The 26,516-nt window shown below is 35.2% G+C and overlaps 1 protein-coding gene across 2 annotated transcripts in view; it reads left to right on the top strand.

Moving 5' to 3' along the window:
* The window catches only part of LMBRD1 (LMBR1 domain containing 1), a 118,723-nt gene extending 100,036 nt beyond the window's left edge, over window positions 1-18,687 (top strand). For both annotated transcript variants that reach the window (XM_025925288.2, XM_086707172.1), the window contains exons 15-16: window positions 17,880-17,971; window positions 18,114-18,687. In XM_025925288.2, coding sequence (XP_025781073.2) covers window positions 17,880-17,971; window positions 18,114-18,230 — 209 coding nt within the window. In that variant the 3' untranslated portion in view covers window positions 18,231-18,687. The remainder of the gene's footprint in view (window positions 1-17,879; window positions 17,972-18,113) is intronic.
* The last annotated feature ends 7,829 nt before the right edge of the window (window positions 18,688-26,516 follow it).

The raw sequence follows: 26,516 nt of genomic DNA, 5'->3' as shown, positions 1-26,516 counted from the left end.
GCTCCACATTGGGCACTGCGCTGAAAGTGTGGAACCTGCTTGGGATCCTCCACACCCCCTCCTGACACCCCCCCACCCCCCGCCCTTCCTGGCCTCCCTGGCTTGCTCTCTCTCAAAAAATAAATAAATAAGCAAAACCAACAAACAAAAAATCTCAGTTCTCAGTCAACATCATTAGACCAGCAATATCAGGGAACTTGAGAACTTGTTAGAATACATTTAGATTATTAGGCCCCACCTAAATCAGAAACTCAAGGGATGGAACTCAGCAGTCTGTTTCAATAGTCCCTCCAGGTGATTCTGGTGCTGCATTGGTCTGAGTGAAGGAAAGAACCCCAGAACAAAGAAGTAAGTAGAGTGCTAAGCTGCTTTGTTCTGAGGTCACTTACCAAATTCAGTGATTTAAGCTCCAATTTTCACAGCCTTTTGAGGGAAAGGAACAGAAAATAAAGTCTAGAGCAGTACTGTAAAATGAAAATATAATGTGAATCACATAAGTGATTGAAACATTTTTAGCAGTCACGTGAAAAGAGAAACAGAGGACTTTAATTTTATTAAATGGCATTGTATTTAAAGCAGTATATCCAAAATAATGTTTCAACATGTAGTAACTAACATAATGTTTTACTGAGATACCTTATAGCCTTTTTCCTACTAAGTCTTCAAAACCTGGGGTATATTTGACACATAAATAACACCGTAATTCAAACCCTAAGTTTTCATCATCTAAATAAAACCATTTATTTTTTTAAAAAAATTTTAATGTTTATTTTTGAGAGAGAGAGAGAAAGTGGGCGGCGGGGGGCAGAGAGGGAGGGAGACACAGAATCTGAAGCAGGCTCCAGGCTCTGAGCTCTCAGCATAGAGCCTGATGTGGGGCTCAAACCCATGAACTGTGAGGTCATTACCTGAGCCGAAGTCAGACACTTAACCAACTGAACAACTCTAAGTGAAACCATTTATTAAGGTGAAATATGGTTCTACCAAAGCAGGAAGGTTGTGTTTAATGAAAAAAATATTATACACTGCTTCAGTTTTTAATTTGAATTAATTAAAATTAAATAAAATTAAATAAAATTAGAAATTCAGTTCCTTAGTCTCAGTGGTCACATGTGAAGTATTTAACAGACACATGTTCCTAGTAGCTGTTATATTGGACATGCAGGTCTAGAGCCCACATGAGTGGTGGCATCTCAAAGGTGATGCAGGTACCCTCTTGTAAAGCTGAGCCCCTCCCTCCCCTAAGAATTACATCACCAACGTGAGGGTGAACAGAAATAAAGCTATATTACTTCCAGAAAGCTGAATGAAAATTTGGCCTTAGTGTTAAGACTGAAAGGGAAGAATCACATCCCTGAGAAATTGTAACCACAAAAGTACTAACCCTTTGCAGATTTGCAGTCCAGATACACATCACTAGAGTGAATCTGTTTCATTGTCATCTCAGACGGGCAGACCAGGCACATGGCACAAGTAAATGCTCACTAGAGGAACATACCTTAATTGAGGCCTCAAAAAATTCCTGCAGAGGAGCACAAATAAAGACATTGGAGCCACATATTTAAGCACACGATGAAACAAAGCACCATGAAAGAAAGCTAGAAAAAATAGCAGGCAGCAAAAAGGGACTTGCAAAGACCAAATATTGGAATTATCAACACAGATTATAGAGCAGCTAGCTATGATAAAAGGAGTAAGAACAGGTCAAAATATTGGCAGGGGACAACAGAATGAGTGAATGAAAAAGTAACAGATTCTTAATTGACCCAAATACAATATTTAGAAATAAACACCAGTAATGGGGATTAAACTCACTTGAGGGACTACAGCTTAAAATCACAATGAGTTCTGCACACATTGTTTATTAGTTGTAAGAGGAAATGTAGTAGCTATGATAGCTGCACATCAGAGAAACTGGGCCATATCTGTAGCAGGTGAACAAAATTACTGTCATCAAGTGGCAATGCATCACGTGACTTCAGATATGACATCCTGAGAGGAATGGAGAGCATGAATCAAATCATGAAGAAATATCAGACAAAACCAAATTGATAATTGACGAACGTGGTATAAAGTAACTAGCCTGTATGATTTAAAAATGTCAGTGTCGTAAAAGACAGGAGGTTTGAAACTGTTACAGATTAAGGATATTAGAGACACATGTTAACCAAAAGTAATATATGATTTTGGATTGGATCCTGTAGTAGAGGATAAAAATACTAGAAGGAATAAAGTGGGATAAATGACAGGGTGGGAATATGAATTGTAGAGTAAATTTCTAAAAATATAGTATCAATGTTAAAATTCTTAAGTAGCTATACTCTGGTTATGAAAGCAAATATCCTTCTGCTAAAAAATACAGACAGGTTAAGATGTTAAGTCACAATATACAGTTCAGAAAATATAAGTGTGTATATGTTGAGAGAATGATAAGGGGAGTAGACTGCCACATGGGAACGGCTGTACACCAGTTTAAAACTATTTTAAACGCTCGCAGTCCCAAGGATAGGACAAGATATGAAACTACTAAAGATGGCGATTTCTAACTACCATTTGGCAGATGTTATACATTATATTATTTATATAATTATATATTATTTATTACTGTTAAAAAATTTATACATGTATATGATATTTTTCTTAAATTCCATAAATTTAAGTTTATATCCCCAGTGGTTCAATGTTATATTTGCCCTACAAAATGATAGAACACATTTTGAACATAAAAGTTAGTGAATTCCCTAAGCAATTTCGAATAAAAGGTATAAATTTTTATGAAAGTGAGTTAATCTTCCTTCTTTATTTTTAATTTTGAATCTTCTACAAAATAATTCATGTATCACATTTTCCTGTCACTTCTGGTATAACTTTCTAGCATCAAATAAACCTTGATTCAGTTATAGACATACATATGCAGTCATGTAAAATGAGTCTTCTTTGACTAGGTTTACAGAATGTATTCCTATTGAGGCCCTATGCGGAAGGACAGTTTAAATCCAGAAAGAACATATTAAAAACTCTTTAGAATTAAACCCCTTCTCTAAAGGCACATAGTACTTTAAAACTTACTGAAGAATTTTTTCATATTTTTAGTAATCCACCAATTTATAAGTGCAAAGATGGTGTTCTATATTTGGCAATATAATCCAGTTTCTTTAAACAATTTAAGATTTTTCTCAAAATTTATTACCTGTTTTTAATGATAGAGCAGTTTTTACATTTTTTTATGTGAAGCTTTTGTTTGAAAGCTATGAGCTAAAACATGTGAGTTTTCTAACTTGTTTCTTACGATAGTGCCCGCAACCTAGCCTTCTTCTTTCTGAACACTTTTCAGATTTACTCTGTTAACTCTAGCATATTGTCCTTTCCAGAGTATCATATTTTAACAATTCATGATATACCGTCTAAAGTCTAAACCATTCTCAACTGCTTGTCAATAAATGTTAAAACCTTTTGAATCCCATAAAATGTTGGGAACTGACACCAACACAGTGTTGCTAATGTTCAGCAGTTTTAGACCTATCTCCTATCCCTATGTTAAATAATACTGAGAACAAAAATAGTTTTATCTACTTGCTTCACGAAGTACTCCTGACTGTGAAACTACTTGCTCAATAAAACTTACTTTAAGATTTCTCATTTCATTGTATCCACCAATCCAAAACTTCTGTCCAAAACCTAGCCCAATTTGTACCCAGTTCCGTACCTTTCAAGACCTTGATTAAAGTGGTCCAGCACATTCCAATCCCTTAAACCTTATAAATATCCTGTCTTTTCCCTTGTTTTCCCTCACTATAGTTAGTCTAATAAATTTAGCTCCGCTAGTTGACAATAAATAAGCCTACTCATGCTGAGTAATTTAAGAAGGAATAATAATTTAATCAAGAGATTCAGAATCTTACACCTCTGTTTTTATTTGCTGGCTGCTAGTCTCTATATGGAAATGCATGCCCAGCCAACCCCTCAAACCTCAAGTCTAAGACTCTTCCCTTTTCCTGCCTGTCACCTTCATGTTATTGCGGGGAGCAGAGGGAGTTATCCTGTTCCTTTTCTGTGCCCACAGCTATTTACTCAGATGGAAATCTTGAAATCGTATTTACATTTTTTTGCTCTTCCAACAGCTAGCCAGTTGCCAAGTCCCACTGCATTTAGATAGAAATAGCAAAGAAAAAGAAACAACTTAATGTTTATCCACCAGTGAGAATTCTTGAAATAACATCACAGACAATGTAATGATATAGCTTTATGTTTGAACATAGAAAAAAAATACTGTATGATAATAGGTGGAAAAATACTGTATGATAGTAGTAATTAGAAAATGATACTCATTTTTTATTCTGTTGCTGGCAAACACATCTAGAAATCTGTCTGTACCCCAGGAAAATGAAATTTGGAGTAAAGACAAGAAGTAAATATTTACTCTTTTTTTAAAGAATGGATTTTATTCTGTAATTAGAAAGCACTGTAAGCGTTTTTAGGGGTGGAAATAATGACAGATGAAATAAAAATGCATCTACCAAGTAGATGCTGATTTTACAGAAGACTTTTTCCTCCCAGTTTGTTGCAATGTGTGAGTGGGTTGGGCATTTACCGAAACTTTGAAAAATTTCTTAAATTCTTCGTACCATCCTTTTGGCCAGAATATGGAACGTTTTTTTCTACTTAAGCTTCTGAGGTTCCAGGAAATTTTAATTTTGAAGTCTTAGGTAACTAAGCAGTACTCAAAGCATTTTACATGATCACTACACTAACAATGGATTCAGGTGATTTTTTTTTTTTTTTTTTTTTTTTTTTTTTTTTTTTTTTTTTTTTTTTTACCTACCTACCCTTACTTTGGCTAATAAAAAATTTTTAAAAAATTTAAAAAAATTAAAAAATGCATTTTGTGGGAGATGCTGACCAGTATTATTAGGGGCACCTGGGTGGCTCAGTTGGCTAAGCATCTACTTTGGCTGTGGTCATACATGATCTCATGGCTCATGAGTTCAAGCCCAGCATCAGCATCAGGCTCTGTGCTGACAGCTCACAGCCTGGAGCCTGCTTCAGATTCTGTGTCTCCCTCACTCTCTGCCCCTCCCCCACTCGCACTCTCTCTCAAAAATAAATATTTAAAAAAAAAAAAGAAACATCTGTATTACTAAAGGAGTTACTACACTAGTTGACATTTCATGTTTGGTTTATATAGTTATAAATAAAATGTACATTTTAAGGAAAGCCAGTTTTAATAGGCTGAAAATGAAGCTGCTCAAGAGATTTCATTAGAAACTAAGCCTTAAGGGTTGAGGTCAAAAAAAGGACATTGCTATTTTGTGATGACAGTATTTGTTAATGTCTCCTGTGGTGCTGTGTCCACGTCAGTGGTCCTTAAATATAATCTGAAATGAAAATGATAGCAGACTCTTACTATGGAGATTTAAAAGGCAGATTTAAATATGGACTATCAATTTAACACCTCCTACCCCATATTGGGTGAAGCTAATTAATTTTAGCTTTCTGGAATTTTCTAACTAATAAGTAGACCCATTTCTGGAGAATATGTGTCATCCTTACCCTCAGACTCAAGCACATTAGGGCATTGGCCTTAAAAAGAAAAACTATATGGTCTTTTTGTTTTATGAAAATTTGGGGGTGGGAAGTTAAGGATAAGTCAACTCTTAACATTGTGATGATTTTAATAGCTTTATTCAGAAACTTATCCAGTTTGAGAAATCCAACATTAAGTACTGACTATTATAATTTGCACACCTTTAGAAGATATTGACATCTTTTTTAGTAATACTAAGGATTATAGTCCTATTTGTCTCGAAGTTCTGAGGTAAATTTATAGATGTGCTAATTTCCAGGATTCCATGTGATCATTTAATTTTACTTACCTATTATTCCTGTGTTTTTTCACTTAACAAATGTTTAGTGATATCTACCATGTGTCAGACATTTTTCTAGGTATTAGTGATATAACAGTGAACAAAATAGTCAAAATTCCTGTCCCCATGAGGTTTACTTAGTAGAAGGAGACAAATAAGTATGTCAAGTGTTAAGTATTGTAGAGAATAATAAAGGGCTAAAGGAGAGTGAGCGGTGCCCAGAAGGAGGGATGATTGGAAATTTTGAGTAGAAAGGAAATTACTACTGAGAAGCTGTCATTTGAGCAAAATGACCTTAAACAAGTGAGGAGCAATGGCAGCTATCTGGGAGAAGAGCATTCCAGACCTAAGAAATGTGCAGAGTGGGAGTGTGCTGGAGGAGGTAGAGGAACAGGAAGCAGTCAAGTTTAAGGACTTTAGCTTTTACTTTCAGATGCAAGATTGTGAGCAGAACAATGACATGATGTTCTCAAGGGATCACTTTGATCACTGTGTTGCATATAGGCCAGGGCTTGGCACACGTTTTCTGTAAAGGATAAGATAGTAAATATTTTATGCTCTGTGGGGCACACTGTTCAGCTCTGCCGATTGCAACATGACCGCTGCCATAGATAATACATTATGGATGGCTGTGGCTGTGTTCCAGTAAAACTTATGAAAACAGGTGACAGGCTAAATGTAACTCTTGGATTATAATTTGCCAAACCTTGAGATAGGCCATTATAAACCCAAGGACAAAAACAGGTTGCCAGAAAGCTTTTGCAGTAATCCAAGGGAGAGCTTGGGGTGGTGCAGGTGGCAGGAAGTGGTCAGATGCTGATGTATTTTGAAGGTAGAACCAGTAGGATTTGCTGAGGAATCTAGTATAAGATAGGAGAGAAAAAGGAGTCAGGGGTTATTTCTATGTTTTTGTTTTTGTTTTTTAATGTTTATTTATTGTGAGAGAAAGCACACGTGTGAGTAGGGGAGAGGCAGAGAGGGAGAGAGAGAATCCCAAGCAGGCTCCACAGTCAGCACCCCCTGCTGATGTTTATGTTTTTTAGCATTTTAATTAGAAAATGATACTTAATATTATATATTTACTTATTAGATAACATCTAGAATAATTATCTTTAAAACCAATATTTGTAGCTATTAAGGTTATACATTTTTTCCTTGAGCCTGTTTGCCTTTTCTTAGTTTATGGTATTACTTCATAAGTTGGAAACTAACAAGATAACTTACTAACTTCTTAGTCTATGGTTAGTCATTGCACATTTTCTCATTAGATTTCCCTTACGGCTGAGAGCAAGTGTGGTATGTGGTATGTGAGGTTAGGGCATTACCTCATGGTCAAGAAAGCAAGCAAAATAAAGATGTGAGCCTGTTAGCTATCTGTGCATAGCTCTAAATAAGATTTATCAATCCAATGCAAATAATATATAGAGCCTACCTTATTCTGTTAAATGTTTAAAATGAATAGTTTTTAGAGTGCCTGGGTGGCTCATTGGGTTAAGTGTCCAACTTTTGATTTCGGCTCAGGTCGTGATCTCATGGTTTGTGGGATTGAGCCCCATGTTGGGCTCTGGGCTGACAGCACTGAGCCTGCTTGGGATTCTCTCTCTCTTTCTCTCTGTTTCTCTCTTTCTGTGTCTCTCTCTCTCCCTCTCTCTCAAAATAAATAAATACACATGAAAAAAATAAAATGAATAGTTCTCGATAAAGAGAATACAAACTATTACATAAGGACTTTGGACTATACTTACTGACTTCATTGTGTCTCACACTACCACCATTCTTCAAAGCACAGTTGCCTTCAGTCCACTCTTTCTGCACACCTAGTCAGCTGCTAAGGGACTGTAGCCAGATTGACCCTCAGATCTCACCTGAATGACATCTCACATGAATTGCTGTACCTTTTAACTAGTACTCCACTCTAATCCACACTACCCAGTGCTATTAGCTTAATTGTCCTGAAGCGGTGATTATCGAGTTTATGCATGCATCTGAGTCTCCTGAAGGCTTGTTAAACATAGATTACAAAATTTTTGATTCAGTGAATCTGAGGTCAGACTCCAGAATTTTCTGAGCATTCTGATCTGGGAGCCACAGTGTGGAAACCGCTATTCTAAAGTACTCTGATAATGCCATTCCTTCAGTAGAAACCTTAAGTTCCTCTCCCCTTATCGTCTGACAGATTCAGACTAGGGTTGATGGACTACCACTATTTAATCCATCCTTCAAATATGTAGGATTTTTCCATACATTTTCTGAACATGACCATCTTTTCCACCTTTACTTTTTAACTATTTGTCCTTGAAATGTCACAACTAGTTTCTGTGTCACCCTGCCCATGTTCATCACCCAGAATCCTGACTATCTGATGTTTACTTCAAACCTGACCTTCTGATTTGAACCTTCAAACATGTGCGGTCTCTTTTTTTCCTTTGAATTCCCATAACATTTACTTGTTATCACATTACCTTACTCTGTCTCAATTTATAGTCATTTATATATCTTATCTCTGTTCTACTCTTTCTTAAATAATCTCTGTGCCCAATATGGGGCTCGAATTCATGACCTCTAGATCAAGAGTCACATGCTCTACCGACTAAGCCAGCCAGACACCCTTTTATAGCTTCTTCAGGCTAAGAAAATGTTACATAAGTATATTTTTCTGTCTCCCTCAAAACAACAATTTGTAGAATTAAACTACTTTTTTTGTTATTTTTTTCTCTTTTTAAAAAATGTTATTAAAGTATCATAAAATATTAATATACCTAGCATCTTGTAACTTCTTGCTTACTTATCTGTTGAATGAAATCCATTGTACCTTCTAAGTCCCTACTGACTTCCTTTTCTTATTTGGTTCAATTGCTTTCTGATTCTGCTGCTCATCTATAATGTTATAATTTCTCTTCACTGGACTTTTGATGCATTATAAACCATATCTTTTTTCTTGATTTCTTCCCCCAAGCCTCTGGCTTTACTTGAGCTTAAAAAAAAAAAAAAAGACATGCTTTGTATGAAATACATATCAGAAAACACCTATATGTCTGAAAACTATTTTGTTCTCAGTTGATATAATTGATGGGTTGTTTGGTTATGCTTAGAATTCTGTATAAAAAGTTATTTCTTTTAGAACTTTAAAGGCATTGCATCATCTTCTGTCTTTCATTTTTAACTGGTGAGATATCTAATGCCAATGTATTTCTTCTTTTGAAGGTAACTTGGTAAGCTCTCTTTTCTCCACTTTCCTTTTGGGAGCTTATGTTCATTAGTTGCTGGATATCTTCAGTTGATCATTTGTGTTATCTATATTTCATATTTTATGCCTACCATTTTTACTCTGGATTCTTAAGTATGTGTTCAGCTTTATCTTCAGACTATATCCTGAATTTTTTATTTCATATAACAAAGTCTTACTTTCCTCAAGTACTTTAGTATTCTGGTCTTTTTAAGACATCTTTGTTTTATGGATGTGTAATATCTTCTCCAATATCTGAAGGTTTTATACATTTTTCGTAATGGTTTCCTTTAAATAAAATCACAATTCTGTTTGTCTAGGAACAGTTCTGTTTATCTTATTCTTTCTCCTTCATGCTGATATTTTCTATATATATCTGATAGTGTATTCATATTTATGTTAATTTATATTTAAGTGTCAGAAACTAGGAGGCCTCATCATGAGAATTCTGTGACTGAGGTTTCTAGTGATCCTTAAATTTATATTTTATAATAAATAGGAGGGAAACCAGTTTTACTGGAAAGCTTTTAAATGTGGCTTTTCATCTTCCAGATTTTTGTTGAAGTCTCTAATCACCTGATGGCCTTCTTCCCATTCTATTTGCTGTTAAAAGATTGCTCCTGGCTTTATTCCTCTACTCTAGCTTTAATGAGGTTCTGGGAAGGACAAGGAACAAATGACTGTGCCCAGTCTGTCATCTTGAACCAAAAAACTTTTGTTCTCAACAGATTGAAATAGTCCTTCATGGTTAAGTACTGTAAATTTATAATATTTTACTTGACAAATAATAAGTTTGTGAATTGATAGCCTTATTTGATTTAAATCTACCCATCAAATACTACCATACCTTGGTGATCACCGACTATATTTGGCTTCAGATACCTGGGCAGAAGAGAGACTAATGTATTAGCCAGCTGTGAGTTCATTAATTTACCACAGGAAGCACAACTATCAAAGAAACTAGAGGCCTGGGTTAGTGAACTCTCACAAGAGAGAAAGAATCTGTATGGAAAATCAGATTTATAGTCACATAGTTTCTAGGTAGGCATGGAGTCAGAAAGAGGGCCTCATTGATCTTACTGGCTGGTAAAATCCAGCTGAGATAGCCTAATGTCTTGTGTCTCTTGTCAAGTGAGGTTGCCATGCAGACCAGAAAATTAGGTATTGACCAGAGCATCGTTTTTCTTGGATTTTGCTTGAGATCCCGACAGTTTCTTGATATCAAAGTTCTTTTTCTAGGTGATGATAAAAGTTCAACTAAGAATAGTGAAGTTAATTAGGTATAAGCTTTCTAAGTTCTCTGGAGTCTGTGCCAAAGCCGGTCTAGGTAATTTGTGAAACTTCTCAGCCACAAGTATGCAGATTCTTGCTTAAGGTTGCTAACTCCTAAAACATCAGCAATCACATGTAGATTTCTCTCTATTTTTAATTCTCAGAAGGTCAGTCTATCCTGTCATTGTATACCTCGGGCAGATATCATCTTATTGTCACTTACAAAGAAACTGATACCTCCGTTTTCTATCTCCAACTTTAGTATTTTTTACTATACCCACTAAACTATTTTTTTTTACATGAAAAAATTAAGTAGTGGAAAACAATTGTTTTCTATTCCCTTTTTTTATTTGACTATCCTTGGTCAATTAAGACTAATAAATAATATGGGGAACTTGGGTGGCTCAGTTGGTTGGGCAGCCGACTTCAGCTTAGGTCATGATCTCACGGTCTGTAAGTTCAAGCCCCGTGTCGGGCTCTGTGCTGACAGCTCAGAGCCTGGAACCTGCTTCAGATTCTGTGTCCCCCACCCCCCCCCACCTCCCGGCCCCTTCCCCACTTGTGCTCTGTCTTGCTCTGTCTCTCAAAAATAAATGTTAAAAAAATTTAGAAAAAGACTAGTAGATAGTAAATCTTGTTAATTTAGAGTTTACTAATAAGTTTGTGATTATTTCTACAAGTTATATGCTAATGCTTACCTTTGCAACTCCTTTTTATAAATTTTATATGGCCGGTGAATAACACAAATGAAATTAGAAACATTCTTTCTTGGAGCACTACATAATTAAGCACCTTTGAAATATCTTAAACTTACTTAAATGTAATCAGAACTCAACACCAGTTATACTGGCTCTTATAATTAATCACTATAAAACTCATTGTTTAGTGTAAAACATCTGACAAGTGTTATCTTTATTAACCAGATATAGTTTGTGTATTCATAAAACACAATAAAACTATTTCCTTTAGGATTTTGATTTTTAATGTTCACCAATTCTTTCTTTCCCTTTTACTTGGCTCCCCCAGTGAAATTTAACAAAATATTGATTTAACTATATGCTATTTGTTAATTTTTTTTGATTCATTTTATTTAAAGACAGCAAGTGAGTGGGGGAAGGGCCGAGGGCAAGAGAGAGAGAATATCTTAAGCAGGCTCAACAGGGCTCCATCTCATGACCCTAGGATCTTGTCCTGAGCCAAAATCAGACCCTCAACCAACTGAGCCACCCAGGTAACCCCATTTATTAAATTTTAAGATATAACTTTGGTTTTTATTACATATTTAAATTTTTTTTCTGCTCTTTTTTTTTTTTTTTTTGGAAGTATATTGCCAGTATCTCTTTTTTTATTGGGATGTAATTTGTTAGTATCTCAAAGGTTTTTATGTGTAGATATTTCACATGCTGTAAGTCCGTTTGATAGTAAAACAGTGATTAACTGGGATTTTACTTCCAAAACCTTTCAGTCCAACCTGTTTTTCTATCCTGACAGCTCACGTTTTCACTCAGATTGTCTCCTGACTTAGTGAACTTCTATCTACTCTCAATCCCCTCTGCCAGTCTACATTCCACTCATGTTATTCCCTTTCTTAAAATCATTTGATAAATAATTCCTAATCATATCACAATAAAGTCAAGCTGCTTAGCCTATGTACAGTTAGGATTTACATGTCTATTCTAAATATTCAGTAGTATCAAGACCCTAAGCAGAAATCAGAGTTAGCATAATCAGGGGCAACCATGCGACATAAAGTGGCATTCTAAATAGTCCAGATGTCTGTTTTTGTCAGACAAAATATTTGCCTTAAAGTTTAAAGTTCATTCTCCATGGTACATGAATTTTCTCAAAGGCCTTCTCTATACATGCATATGTAATATAAGAATTCATTATATAAGTTAAGTACAGATATAGAGTGTAATTAATTCTGAGTTGATTTCAGGTGAAGGTATAACATGATGACTTAATTGTGGCTTAAATCAACACTACATGTTTTAAAAATATATTTGAAGTAGAAGTTGTGGTTTATCATAGTTAATAACCAAAGTTATTTTAGTATCAGTCAGCACACATTAACAGTGACATACAGGGGTGCCTACGTGCCTCAGTTGGTTGAGCATCTGACTTCGGCTCAGGTCACGATCTCATGGCTCGTGAGTTTGAGCCCCGAGTTGGGCTCTGTGCTGCCGGATGCTTTGGATTCTGTATCTCTGTTTCTCTCTGCCCCTCCCCTGCTCACTCTCTCTCTCTCTCAAAAATAAACAAACATTTTTAAAAATGACATAACAATTTAAAAGGAAACAGGAAATACATAATATAAAATTTATCAGGTATATTTATAATGGTTGCTGTTACATGAAAAATAGAGATTTAATTGCACTTTCTGTTATTCATCTGTTTGATGATAAGTGAGAAGAGATGGAGGAAGGGTAGACCATCATGTCAGTAGTCAAAAGTATCTTGTTTTATTCATGTGCTCCAGATATCCTTTCCTGGCTCTTAATTTTGATCCTTTTTGTGTGGCCACCTTATCATCAGAAAAAAAAAAAGTTTTTATCTGAACCCTTATTTTAATTTTTCATTGTTAACAGTACTCTTTAGTTTAATTAGAACTTTTAAATGTCCTTTTGAGGAACAACAGAAATTTCCTGAACAGTTAATTTTAGAACACAATCCTTAAATGAAACATCCAGTGATTTAAATTTATTTTGAAGGTCAAACCAAGTTCAAAATACTTAATTATAGGGGCACCAGGGTGGCTCAGTCTGTTAAGCATCTGACTCTTGATTTTGGCTCAGGTCATGATCTCACAGTTCATGGGATCAAGCCCTACATCGGGCTCTGTGCTGAGGGTAGAGCCTTCTTGGGATTCTCTCTCTCTCTTCTTCTGCCCGTCTACCCCACTTGCACTCTTTCTTTCTAAAATTAAAAAAAAAAAATAAACAAAATATTTAATTATAATTTTTTAGATAACTGTATAAAGACATCCATAGGTCTCCTAGTATCCATGATTCAGGTAAACAGCTGGAAGATGGCAGATGGTGAGGAGAAAAGCCCCCTCTGTTGATTGAGTGTGGAATCATCACTTGGATATAAAATATTTGCATGCACTTATTAACCAAAACTCTTCTGTGGACATATACCATTTTATATCAATATAAACATAATGATATATACATTACATATAAAAATAGCTATAAAGAGTTGTTACATACTGTGTGTATGGATTTGTGATCTAGTGTCATTTTTCAACAACATAGCAGAAAACTAACAATGACTACCTTTTAATGTTATTTTAGAAGGTTTGTGTCAAATCTACAACCTTTAAAAATGGTAAACATGTAAAATAATATGAAAGGAAAAATGAGATATATTTTTTTGTGGTGGGCCAAACAATCAGTGGTGATAAGACAAGTTAAAATGTCACTGAATGGTTTATTAGACCTCTATGGAAAAATAAGTTGATTTGACTGACTTCTGCCATTTCAGCCTCTGTTTTAAAATCCCCGTTCTGGCCCTGAGATTTCTAACTCAGTGGTGTTTTGAATCCCGAAATATCTTTCAGTATGGAAAGGAGTAATGGAACTTTTATTTTTAAAGTTTAGAACATTGTAACAACGTGGAGAAGGTTGAAGAACTTTTCTCAAACATGTTTATACTTGTAGGGTTAAGTTCATAAAATACTTAAGCCATAGAAGATACTGTTCTTGTTTTTAAAATAATTGTTAACAGGCGTTTTTTGCACAAGTCCCAGCCTGTCCCTCTCTTCATTTCTGAAACATTCAAATGGATTATTTTTATTTAAAGGTATATTACTGTTTAGCACATATCATATTACTGAATTATACACATTTGAATTTCGCTAAATCCATTTGTGTCTGAATTTGTAACTGAACCAACATGAATTCTCTCCTTGGTGAGTTAGAAAGTGCACCAGGTTGAGTTGTCACACAAAGAAAACTTTTATTTGCAGCAGATAAGGAGATCATGTGGAATGGCTTCCAAATCTGTGACTCCCCAAGAGAGGGTGAATGAGTACCCTTTGTTTAAGGTTGGGGTGAATGTTTAGATATGGAAGCCTTGTAGTCATATGTAGAGGAAGCATAAGGTCATACATGAACCTTAAGAAGACATATCTATACATGTGTTATATGTGATGTAAATGAGGCTAAGGCTCCTCCTTGGGCAGACGTTCAGTATTATAATGAAGTAAAGGTAATTGCTGGTCATTCCAGGGATCACTTCTTGGTGCATCTGTGCAGGCACAAGTCAGGGGTTTAGCTCAAATGGTCTGGGTGATCTAGTCCAGTGGGAGGTCTTGTCAGGGCAGTCACCATCACCTGGAGGTGGTTTCCAGTTTCATTTGCCTGAATTGAGAGGTAAGCAAGAAAGAAGTGCTTAAGGAAAACATAAGACAGAGATTAGTGAATATAAGCTAGTGGGCAGTAAAGGTCAGGTCTTGGGGTCTAGGTGGTGACACTTTGACTATAGAGACATAAAAATAATGAATATAGACACAATAGTCATGATACTGATGTCTAAGCCATTATTTTCTTTACTACTATTGGACATATACTTTAAAAATCTTAATATTAGTTGTTTTTCTTGAGACCACTTGAGCCACTCTTAAGTATGTTCTTTATCATGGGTTCAGTTATACCTTGAAGAAGGGGAAAAAAAAATTAATATTAACTGCCACTTTGCATGGAGATTTTGGTATACCTCATTTGGTCTTTAGAATGACCCTGTACAGAGGCAGTCTCTCCATTTCACAAGCATAGTCTCAACAGTTCATGGTTGCCCATTCACTTGGCAAGGAAGTGGCCAAATGATATTTGACACTGTTTGTCAGACACCAGAGTCTGGGTTCTTCCTTCACCATACTGGACATTGTAGTTATACTTCATATTCATGATCTATGCAAGTCTCTCGTTTTGACATCCTTGGAATCTTGTCAGATTTTAGTTACATTAGAAAAGGTACTATATAGCAATACAATTTTTAAATAAAATACCCCTTTTAAAAAATTTTAGCTTACTTTGGCAGCTATTTTAAATATGAATGCCAGGTTCACTGATGGATACTTTAGAGTACTCAGACTTATCTAATGGGAAAAGTGACAAATTGAATACAGGCATACCTCGTTTTATTGTGCTTTGCTTTAGTAATGCACTTTGCAGATACTGCATTGTTTACAGATTGAAGGTTTGCAGCAGCTCTGCCTGAGCAAGTCTGCTGGTGCCATTTTTACAACAGCATTTCTTCAATTCATGTCTGTGTCACATTTTAGGATTCTCACAAAATCCCAACTTTATTATTATTATCATATTTGTTATGGTGATCTGTGATCAGTGATTATGAGTTGCTGAAAGCTCAGGTGATGGTTAGATTTTAGCAATAAAGTATTTTTTAATTGAGGTATGTATATTGTTTATTTAGACATAATGCTGTTGCACACTTAGACTACAGCTTAGTGTAAGCATAACTTTTATATGTGGTGGGAAAACAAAAACAATTCATTTTATTTGCTTCATTGCAATATTGGCTTTATTGAGGTGGTCTGGAACCTAACCTGCAATATCTCCAAGGTATGCCTGTGATTCTGTTACTTTGAAGCAAGATCTGTAGTGGAGGTGAGAATAAAATATTGTGGAGCAGAGTAAATGACTAATGACTTTCCTCTCTGGGATTCTCCTCTGTTAGACTGAACTCTCATCTCAGCACAGCACCCAGCTATAATCTTGAGTGCTAGTAACCATAGGACAGGAGATAAACATTTGTTCAGACACCACTGGTTGAAGCCATTTTGGTGTTTGTTAGAGAGCTTTGACCTTTCCTTCTAGACTTTTCTGTTGAGAAAGAGAGAAAAAAATATGAAGGAGGCCCTTGATGGGGGACAGTAGATCATCATTAGATTGGTGGTTCTTGTTTATGAAAGGAAGAGATTGCTTCTTTATTAAACTGCATGTTTCTCTGCCAGAAAAAAAAAAAAAAAGATTGCTTTGTCCAGTTTGGTATTGAGCAATTCAGAAATAAATATTTGAAGTACAGTGGAAGGGATTAGAGTAGATAAGATTTAGATTATCTTGTATGTATGTAACATATCTAAAACTTTACGTAACAAGTCTTGTATTTGTATAAACTATAACCTAAAGGCTATTCTCAGAAAACCATGTGATAGCCCCAAAATAAAGTGTATTAGAACCCTTGTGTAATAAATTGAGCTACAGATTCAGCTTAATTTTATGTTTTAAGAGAAAATAGCATTTATTGATGATGATAAGAGAGTTGGTAAAATTAGAAATCAACAGTGTATTTATTTTCTTAATCAGCTATAGGATTATGATATTAGTCTCCTAACTGCATGTGAAATTTCTTGTCATTGTCAATTTTGGTTAAAATATGCAGAAATCATAGTCTTTTTTGTAATTAATAGACTGAAAAGAAGTTGCCTTGTAAGATAAGGATTTTCTTCTGTAATGAATGAAGGGCCCTCTGAAGTTTAGAAGGTTAGAATCCTTTATTAGCTGCAGCATATATAATTTTTCAATCAGATACATTATATTGTATCTGTTGCCCCAGCCTTTTCTGAATGGTTTTAATAAACGAATATTTCCTTAGATATTATTTATCAGATATATGTGTATATGGATAGAGGACTCTGTAAGCTAATGAAAATACTCTATTTGGATAAAACTGGTATGGAGTCTGACAAAAATGTTAAACAATCAGTCTCTTTAAGAGTTACGTTTTTCTTTATGATTGATTCATTTTGGTGTATGATTTATTTTTAATTCGAAATTTAAATACTAATCTAAAATTCAAGCAATAGCATATTAGTAAATAACAATTTTGTATTTAAAAAAGTAGCAGCCTTTTCAATAGCATTCTTAAAAAGAAAAAAAAAATCTCAAAAAACTCTCAAATTTGAGCTGTCCTGAAAATTGGATTCTTAGAGAAGTACAACTTAATTATAATCAATTCTGATTACTTTGGGTTTTTTTTGTTTGTTAGTTTTGTTTTGTTTTGTTTGTTCTTTTGTCTTCATCAGGGGAACTTTTTATCTGTTTTGTTTTAGCACATATCTGACACTCCAGGTTTAAATGCTTTTTCTATTTCAAATTAAACTAGCCTCTCTCTCTCTCTCTCTCTCTCTCTCTCTCTCTCTCTCTCTATATATATATATATATATATATATATAATGTGTATATATAATCCTGGCTTTTAAGTGTATATACACACACACACAATCCAATGTAATCCTGGCTTTATATATATATATACTTATATAACCCAGGATTACATTGGAGACATTCATTTTTTTAAATATCCTATTATTTGGTAATTTAAAAGAAAGGGTACTGAAAGAGTGGACTTTGGAGAAGGACCTAGATTTCAGTCCTGTCTCTAACACTTACTGACCATGGCCATTATTTGGTTAACAGTCTTTTAGATAAAGTGTTGATAGTCCATTTCAAGAAAGAAAATATCTCACCATAGTCCTTTATTTGCTTTTATAGATCAGTGTACTGTTACCCGGACGTACCTGTTCCTTCACAAATTCTGGTTCTTTAGTGCAGCATACTATTTTGGTAACTGGGCCTTTCTTGGGGTAAGTACTGTTATCATACCTAGGGATGATTTGATCCTTAATTTCCCATTTGTATCACAGTAATGATATTGGATTTTAAATTCATTACTTTCTGAATGATTTTAGATTTAAGAACTAACATGTAACTTATTTAAATTTATAGGTATTCTTGATTGGATTAATTGTATCCTGTTGTAAAGGGAAGAAATCAGTCATTGAAGGAGTAGATGAAGATGATTCAGACATAAGTGATGATGAGCCCTCTGTCTATTCCGTTTGACAGCCTCTGTCGTAGGGGTTTTATAAGGCTGACTGAATGTCTGTTATGCATTTTTAAAGTGTTAAACTAATATTAGGATGAACTGACTAGCTTTCATCAAAAATGGGAGCATGGCTATTAAAAAAAACTATATTTTTTATGTTATCTGAAGTAACATTGTATCATAGATTAACATTTAAAATTGCTATAATAATTCTATGTAAATATAAAACTATGGATTTTGTGAAGGAATGTTTGTGGAAATTTTTTTTTCTCTAGTGTATAATAGTGTTGAATTGATTAAAAATCTTCCAGAACTAATATTCCCTTTTGTCACTTTTTAAAAAACATAATAAATCAATTGTATCTGTGCCTTTGAGTCTCTAGAGTAATGTGGAATTCTGAAGTGTCTATAAGTGATTGTCTAAAAATAATACTCACAAAATAGCTGACAAATAAATGTTACTCCCCTCTGCAACTTGTTTTCTGTTTTGTACATTAAATCAGTAGTGCCATTCAAATATATTTCATGAACAGATTTCAGGCTACCTAGTGCTATGAGACCATGGCGTTCCAAGATGTATTCTATTGTTCAGATATTAATCCATGAGATATCTTACCACCTCTACAGGAATTAAGGCCTATACATTGTTGTAGGTAGCCCACCTCAACATTTGCCTTCCAGCATAAATGTGAGCGTTGTCAAGAATAATTAACCTTGAAAAAAATCATTTTACTGATTAGTTTAATACATTTGACATTTCTGGCTTTAAAGGTTTTTTTTTTTCATTCCAAAGATTTATAATTTTCAAAAGGTATAAGGAATGTTACATAATACTGGTATTTTGAACACATTTTGGATAGTGAGAAATCATCACAAACAATATTGTAAATCAGAACTCATAAAAAGCACAAATTAGAACTCTTAAAAAGCCCATCTTCGAAGTAAAATGCCATTAACTTCCTGAAAAAGTCTTAGGAATTAACAGCCATCTCCCACTAAATTCTTCTTGCCCTTAATTTTTGTGCCACTCTCTTTTGTTCTCATTCTTTGTCCAGATATACCTTCACAGCCTTCATGTTTGGCTTCTTCATGCACCCTTAAAGTTATTTACCAAATTTCATTCCCTTCTGTTTTTATTTTATATTTTCTTTCTAGATAATCTCCTGTACCCTGGGCTTCCATCTATATTGTTGGATTATATCATATCATTAATATATTTATTATTTTTTCCTAAGCTTCAAATTTTACTTACCTGTCAACTAGAAATGAGTACTTCAGTTGCAACTTGAACTTCTCACTTTTCTGAGCACACCAAGCCTCCTTCTCTATTTTTTTTGTTTGTTTTGACAAATGGCACCAGCATATACCTGATTGCCTAAAGCAGGGATCAAGCAGAACTCCTTATCTCCTGTGTATACCTGACTCATCAGTCAAGTATTTGATTTCTACTTCTTAACTATCCTTCCATTTGTACTCTCTTCTCCATTCTTACTGCCAGTCACTTTGTTATGGACTGAGTTGTGTTCCTGAAAAATTCTTGGGTTGAAGTCCTAACTTCTAGTACCTAAGAATATGAGTGTATTTGGAGATGGGGCCCTTTAAAGAGGTAAGTAAGGTGAAAAGAGGCCAGTATGTGGAGCCCCAGTTCAGTAAGCTGGTGCCTTTATGAGAAGAGGAAGAGACATCAGGGATATACACACAGAGAGAAAAGACCATGTGAGGCCATCTGCAACCAAAAAGAAGACTCTGGAGAATCCAACCCTGCTGCACCCTGATCTTGGATTTCTAGCTTCCAGAACTGTGAAAAATAAATTTCTAATGTTTAAGCATTAACCCCACAGTCTGGGGGTTTTTGTTATGACAGCACTAGCAGAGTAACACAAAGTACTTGAACTTTCTCACTGGATTTTGTGCCAAGCCCTGACTCCTTTCAGTCTTACCTTGATAATACAAATCAGATTATTCCATTACTTTGCTGTGAAAAGTTTTCATTTACTTTGGAATGAAATCCTTTTTTGTCATGTGACACGTAAAGCCTTTCTGGTATGTTTCTTACCTGACTGTCCTGCTTTCTCTGCTATCCTCACACTGATCACATGAGCCAGGTATCTCACCATTATCCAAGTGGCTGATTTCTCAGATCTCTTGTCTGTTGAACTGTTCCTTCTTCCTATGATACCCTTCCCTTCCTTTTGTCTCCTAAGAAAATCCTTATTCTTGAAATCTCCTCAGGTACTCTTTCCCTAAGTCTTTCAGGCAGTTACATGGTCTTTACTCACATGGCACCCTGTAGAGTGTGATGTCATTTATTGCTTTCATGTGTGCTGCCTCTGGAAGGTAAGTCCTTGAACACCTGTCTAAGTTTTCAAGTTCATCCCTGGTGCCTAGAATAGTTCCTTGCACTTGGAAGGCACTCAGTTGACAGGCAAATTTGCTAGTTAGAATCTTTAAGTCTGAATACATGATTTAAGCCTATATAAACCATTAGGTTAATGTATGTTTGGCCTACTTTTAAGATTTATTTTGCTTTATTATGAAAATATTGCCCTATTTGTCTTGAATACTAAATATACATTTTGTTACTGCTAGGATTAGTTTCTGTTATTATTTATGTCAGAGCAACTCTTAGCTTTTCATTTGGCTAGTTCTATTTTTTAAATATGTTTTTTTTTTTCTTAGATTCTATACATTTGCTTCTTGCCTATTTAGAAGTTTACTTTAACAAAGTTTCCCCCGACCCCCGACTTTAATTTCCATTAAAGTCATGGAATGGCTTTAACTTTATATTTTATGACGCTGATTGGAGTTTTGTGACTTCACTAATGAAGGACATAGTTTCTCTGAAGTCCTCTGAAAATGCCTAACTTAGAGATCATCCCTAGTGATGGCTTTCTAAAAAGTCAAGGCCCTCTTATTTCATGCAAACTTCAAACAAGTAATTAATTTGTTCAGACATGCAGCGGGGAACTGGCAAAATGAGGACCCTGGAACTGACTTCTGTCACAGTGCCACTATGCCAAAGGCAATAAAAATGCATACTCTTTTTTTTTTTTTTTTAAGTAAAAGGGAAAGAAAAGTAGGAGCTCCAGGAAAACAACATGGAATACAAGAATGCTTAAAGTATACTGCTGAACTTTTCAGTGAATATACGTAGTTACAGTAATATACTGTTTTAGAATTAATCCATAGAGCACAGTAGACATTGATTACGCTGCTGAATGTAAATATCAACCTTGACACTGTAAAAAGACAGCTGTTAAAAATTGGAAGATTGAAAGGAGGTGGAAGAAGACCTAAGAGGAGAGGGCATTTATATCCTTACTTCACAGGAGATTGGTGAGGGGTGGAGGATGTGAAGAAAGGAGAGAGACTGATAGAGGAGGCAGAGAAGAAAGAAAAAAAAAGTTACAAAGGTAACCAACAAAGCATCATAAAAACTAATAACTTGGGGGTTGAGGGAAGAAAAGAAAGCAAGGAGAAATGGTCTCAAGCAGGCAAAGTTCTTTTTTACCATGGAAAGTCAGTAGATGTTTAAGATGGATAAACTTAGAAATAGCAATATGTTAAAATGTAACAAATAAAAGATTAAAACAATGAGGTATTATTTAAAAGAAATCTTATCAGAAGATAAAATAATCATTGCAATTATACGTAAATATATCTTTGAATTTCCTGGCAGCAAAGACAAAAAGACTATGTGGATGATGAAGTTTTTACACCGGATAAAAGGAAGCACTTAATTTTTCCTGGAGTTAATTTTTTCTGGCACCAGAATTTAGAAGGAAGTTACATTGTGAATTCTTACGTAAAGAATGTTAACAATGAACAAATGTCTTTGCTAAAATTTAAATAGGAAGGCCTATTCAAGGAGACAATTTGGGATCAACAGAAGGAAATATAGTGGGCTATCAGTCAGCCTCACAATGAATTAGCAATATGTGCACATCATTTATTCATTCCACTCAGTAACTATCAAGCTCCTACATATACCAGGTGTTGGATGACAGCTGCTGATTTTCTAGGATTAAAGAAGAGAGTCCCTATCTGTTCAGAACTTGGTCTGGGAATTTGTAGCTAGCTGAGTGGTCCTTGGCAGTAACTGGACCTTATCAATATTTACTAAAGTTGTATGTATCTGATACCATGAATACATTTTTAAAAATCACTTTTGTCAGGTTAGAATTACAACGGAAAACACTCCGGTAACTGTAATGGTCACATCTCCAAATCACAACGTATCCTCTCTTCATGTAATCATCAGAAGGCTACTTGTGCATGGAACTGAAGTGGTGTGAGGTAAGTACTTTTAAGGGGCATTTCAGGTATTTGGTGTTGCTTGATTAAGTACCCTTTTTTTCAGCAGAGACCACTTCCAAAGTGACCGGGTTGCTCAGTTTGTCAGATTGTTGTGCTGCCTAGGACACAGGCCTAGACACATACCACTGTGTTTAACTGAATTTCAGTTGACACATTATCCTAGAACCACCCATAATCTTCAATTGTGATTTTACAGGGCATGTCCAAACTTTCTTCTCAGAACAAAGCCAATAAGAAAATATTAAGTCATAATTTAAGGATAATTCTGTGGAGAAGTAAGCTGGTATAGTCAGGGATATAGCTTTCTGTATGTTTCCCTCATTGGCTTTTATTTGCTTCAGCTCTACATTGAAGCTGCTGGATGGTACTCAAATCAATGTTGAGCTCTTTGACAGGTATATAAAGCGATGTCTTCTGTACATTTTTGATAGCAGATGTGCAGGCAACAAAGTTAATACTTGGAGAAATTAGGGAGAACTTAGAGCTGTTTCATTTCCACATCAAGAGCTAGGGTATTTGTAGGCCAAGATAAAATGTGTATCTAAAATAAATGATTGTCATGTTTGTACAAAGTTCATTCAATGTCTACCCAACTAGTTGTTACCATATGCCAGAAGCTATTGTGGACCTTATTTTAATATTTAATGAAAAGCCCCATCATATTTGGTAATATCTAATGTCCTCACCAGTTCTAGTTCCTCTTTCTACTATACTCATTGAAATTTTAAAGACCTCAGGGGTATGTGTGTGTGTGTGTAAATATTTATACGAACATGAACAAAATCTCATTGGATGTAAGGGAAGTAAAAGAATAAGGAAAATGTAATGTTTATTTTTGATGTATACAAGAACTCAAGTGCTGACAAAACTATAATCAAGTCTGAAAAGTCTTCTGTAATGGACATACTTAGTCATTAACACTAACCACTATTTTTGGCCTCATATGTATCAGCAGCTGCTATAAACAGAAGATGCATAAATGAAGAAACAAAATGGTACCTATTCTCAAAAGGTGTTTAGAAACCATGGAGCAAATAAATTCAAAAATAGAAAATTAACAAATGCTATAAAAGATGTATTGCAGAATATAGTGAAGCTAAGAGGGATAACTTTTAAAGCTTAGGGAAAGCCTAAGACATGAGGCAAGCAAATATTAACAATTACAGGCAATGAATAATCCAAGCAGAAAGAAACTAGCTTCTATTTAGTGAGCCCATCCTGGCCTTAGTGGCAAAGAAGTAACCTAGAGGAAAGTCCTGAATGAGCCGAGTGGGTGGGAAGCAGGGCTGCATAAGAGTTGAGATGGACCAGTAACCCAGGAGCAGAAAGGGTAGGGCCTGTCTCACCAGTACCAGCATGTGGTACTCTGTAACCAAATGTCTTCTCAAAATTAATCTCCGTCCTGGGAAAAAGAAGGGAATCCCAGATTGACATTAACTTTCAACTCCCTAGGTAGAATGAGAAATAGTAAGTTGTTATAGAAATAAATTCTATTTCTTGTACTTCTGAGTTTGTAGAATGAGGTTTTTGCCTGCCAAAGCTAAATACACTCAGTAGTAAACATTTTGATGTAACTGCTACTTAATTCTGTAAATTAGTTACTTCAGTAGTGGACTAGAGAAAACGATCTCATATTTACACTGGGTAAGAAAAACCTCTTTAGATTGTACCTGCCCTTTCAGTGTTTGATTACTCCAGGGATTGGCAAGCTTTTTCTACAAAGGACCAGATAGTATATATTTTAAGCTTTGCAGAGCTACATAAGGACTCTATTATATAGTCTCCTTTCTTTTTCTAACTTAAATGTAAAAAAAATTTTTCTCTTGGAATGGATTGGTAGTTGTAGTTTGCCAATCTTTTTTTAAAAAAAATTTTTTTTTACATTTATTTATTTTTGAGAGACAGAGAGACAGAGCACAAGTGGGGGAGGGGCAGAGAGAGAAGGAGACAGAATCCAAAGCAGGCTTCAGGCTCCGAGCTGACAGCACAGAGCCCGACGTGGGGCTCGAACTCACAAACCGCGAGATCATGACCTGAGCCAAAGTCGGACGCTCAACCGACTGAGACACCCAGGCACCCCATGGTTTGCCAATCTTTAATTACTCAATCATTTTGCTTAAGGTAGTTTTGCTAAACAAAGAAAAGTTGGCTAATGACATCAAAATATAAAATTACAGAAGGGGGATTGTTAACATATATGAAAAGAACTTTTTCAAATTCCTTTAGCATGTTGTTTCATAGCTTTGTTTTTTAATGAATAAACTTTTATTCTGAGGTGATAAAACTTGTAAAAGAATTCAAACGATCTGAGGTTGTGATTGACTGAGAGAGAGAAAAAATATCTCCAAAACTATTTGTCCAGGGACCTGTTTGACCCATATCTTCTTATATGGAGCCCAGTAGGAGAAATGATGGACAAAATGATCTGTAAGGTACCTTATGCTTCTAATATTTGTGTACTATTTCTGTCTTGGTCATAGAGAATTATAAGTGTGACTCCAGGGTTGAAAATTGTGAGTGCTAGTAATTTTTCTCTGTGACACACTTTCCTCATTTATAAAATTGGGATGATAATACTATTCCCTCCGTAAGATTATTGGAGGCAATAAGTTAGTATGAAATGCTTAGTATAGTGCTTTTTGGGTGGTAAATTCTCAATATTTATTAGCTATTGTTATTTCTTTTTTTTTAATTTTTTAATGTTTATTTTTAAAAGAGTGCGAGTGGGGGAGGGGCAGAGAGAGAGGTAGACACAGAATCTGAAACAGGCTCCACGGTCTGAGCTGTCAGCACAGACCCGATGCAGGGCTTGAACTCACGAACCGTGAGATCATGACGTGAGCAGAAGTTGGACACTTCACCGACAGAACCACCCAGGTGCCCCAACTATTTTATTTCTAAGATAGCTTTCCTTTATTTCATAACACTCTTCAATTATCAAGTCTCCACACACTTTATGTTTAAGAAATGATCCTGTATCTCAACCTGTAGGTTCCAGTACCTAATAGATTCAAAAACAAGTGTTGAATTGTATTATGAAAGCTTAGAGTGTAAGAAACCCTAGAGAGTAAATATTTTTGAGACTTAAAAAAACTTTTGTAATGTAAATCATCACTATGAACGACTCTATTTTTTAGAGATCTTATTTTCTTCAAATTTTATTTCAAAACTCCCAATAATGAAATGCAAGAGTACAACATCCCAGTTATTTCAAGCATAGTGGCAGCGCATTGTGGTTAGAGCACTAATTATGAAGCGCAAGCCATTGTGTTCCACCTTCTTCACATTGCTCCCTTGCTGGGTTGGTTTGAAAAGACTGCATTACAGCCTTTGTCTTCTAGGTTTTTGTTTTTCTGTTTACTTAAATGTAAAAAGTGAAAAATTTTCTCTTCAGTTCTTCATGGGAACATTGTGAATTCAAAAATAACACTTGTAAAGCTTTTTTTCTTTTAAAGTGAATAAAATATTGTATGCATATCATCATTGTGAGGTACAAAACCAAAGTAAAATTAAATGAAACATTTGCTGTCACTTTAGAGGCTGGACTTTGTAATTTATTACATAAGTTTCTGTTTCCTCATACACCTCCAACAAGCTTGCTTCTGTCAACAATGGTTAAAGTAGAAAAGACAGACCTGAGTCAAGATCCAACCTGAATTATTCAGTAGCTTGGTGAACTTGGGCAAATTATTTTGCTTCTATAAGCCTATTTCTTCATCTGTAAAATGGGCTCACATACCTAACCTGCTGAGTTATCAAAAGGATTCACATCACCCAGAATATAGTAGGCACTCAATATCACCAAGGACTGATATACATACCTACAGCTTTAGGAAGGCACAGGGTTTTAAACCTAAAATTAATTTGAATACTTCTGGGTGTGGGGCGCGTGGGTGGCTCAGTCAACTGGTTAAGCATCTGACTTCTGATCAGGTCATGATTTCACTGTTCATGAGTTCAGCCCAACGTAGGGCTCTGTGCTGACA

The sequence above is a fragment of the Puma concolor genome, chromosome B2 (genome assembly GCF_028749965.1).
Source record: "Puma concolor isolate L17-30 chromosome B2, mPumCon1.1.hap2, whole genome shotgun sequence".
NCBI classification, from domain to species: domain Eukaryota; kingdom Metazoa; phylum Chordata; class Mammalia; order Carnivora; family Felidae; genus Puma; species Puma concolor.
The sequence above is the reverse complement of the archived record's forward strand: the minus strand, read 5'-3'. Positions and strand labels throughout refer to the sequence as shown.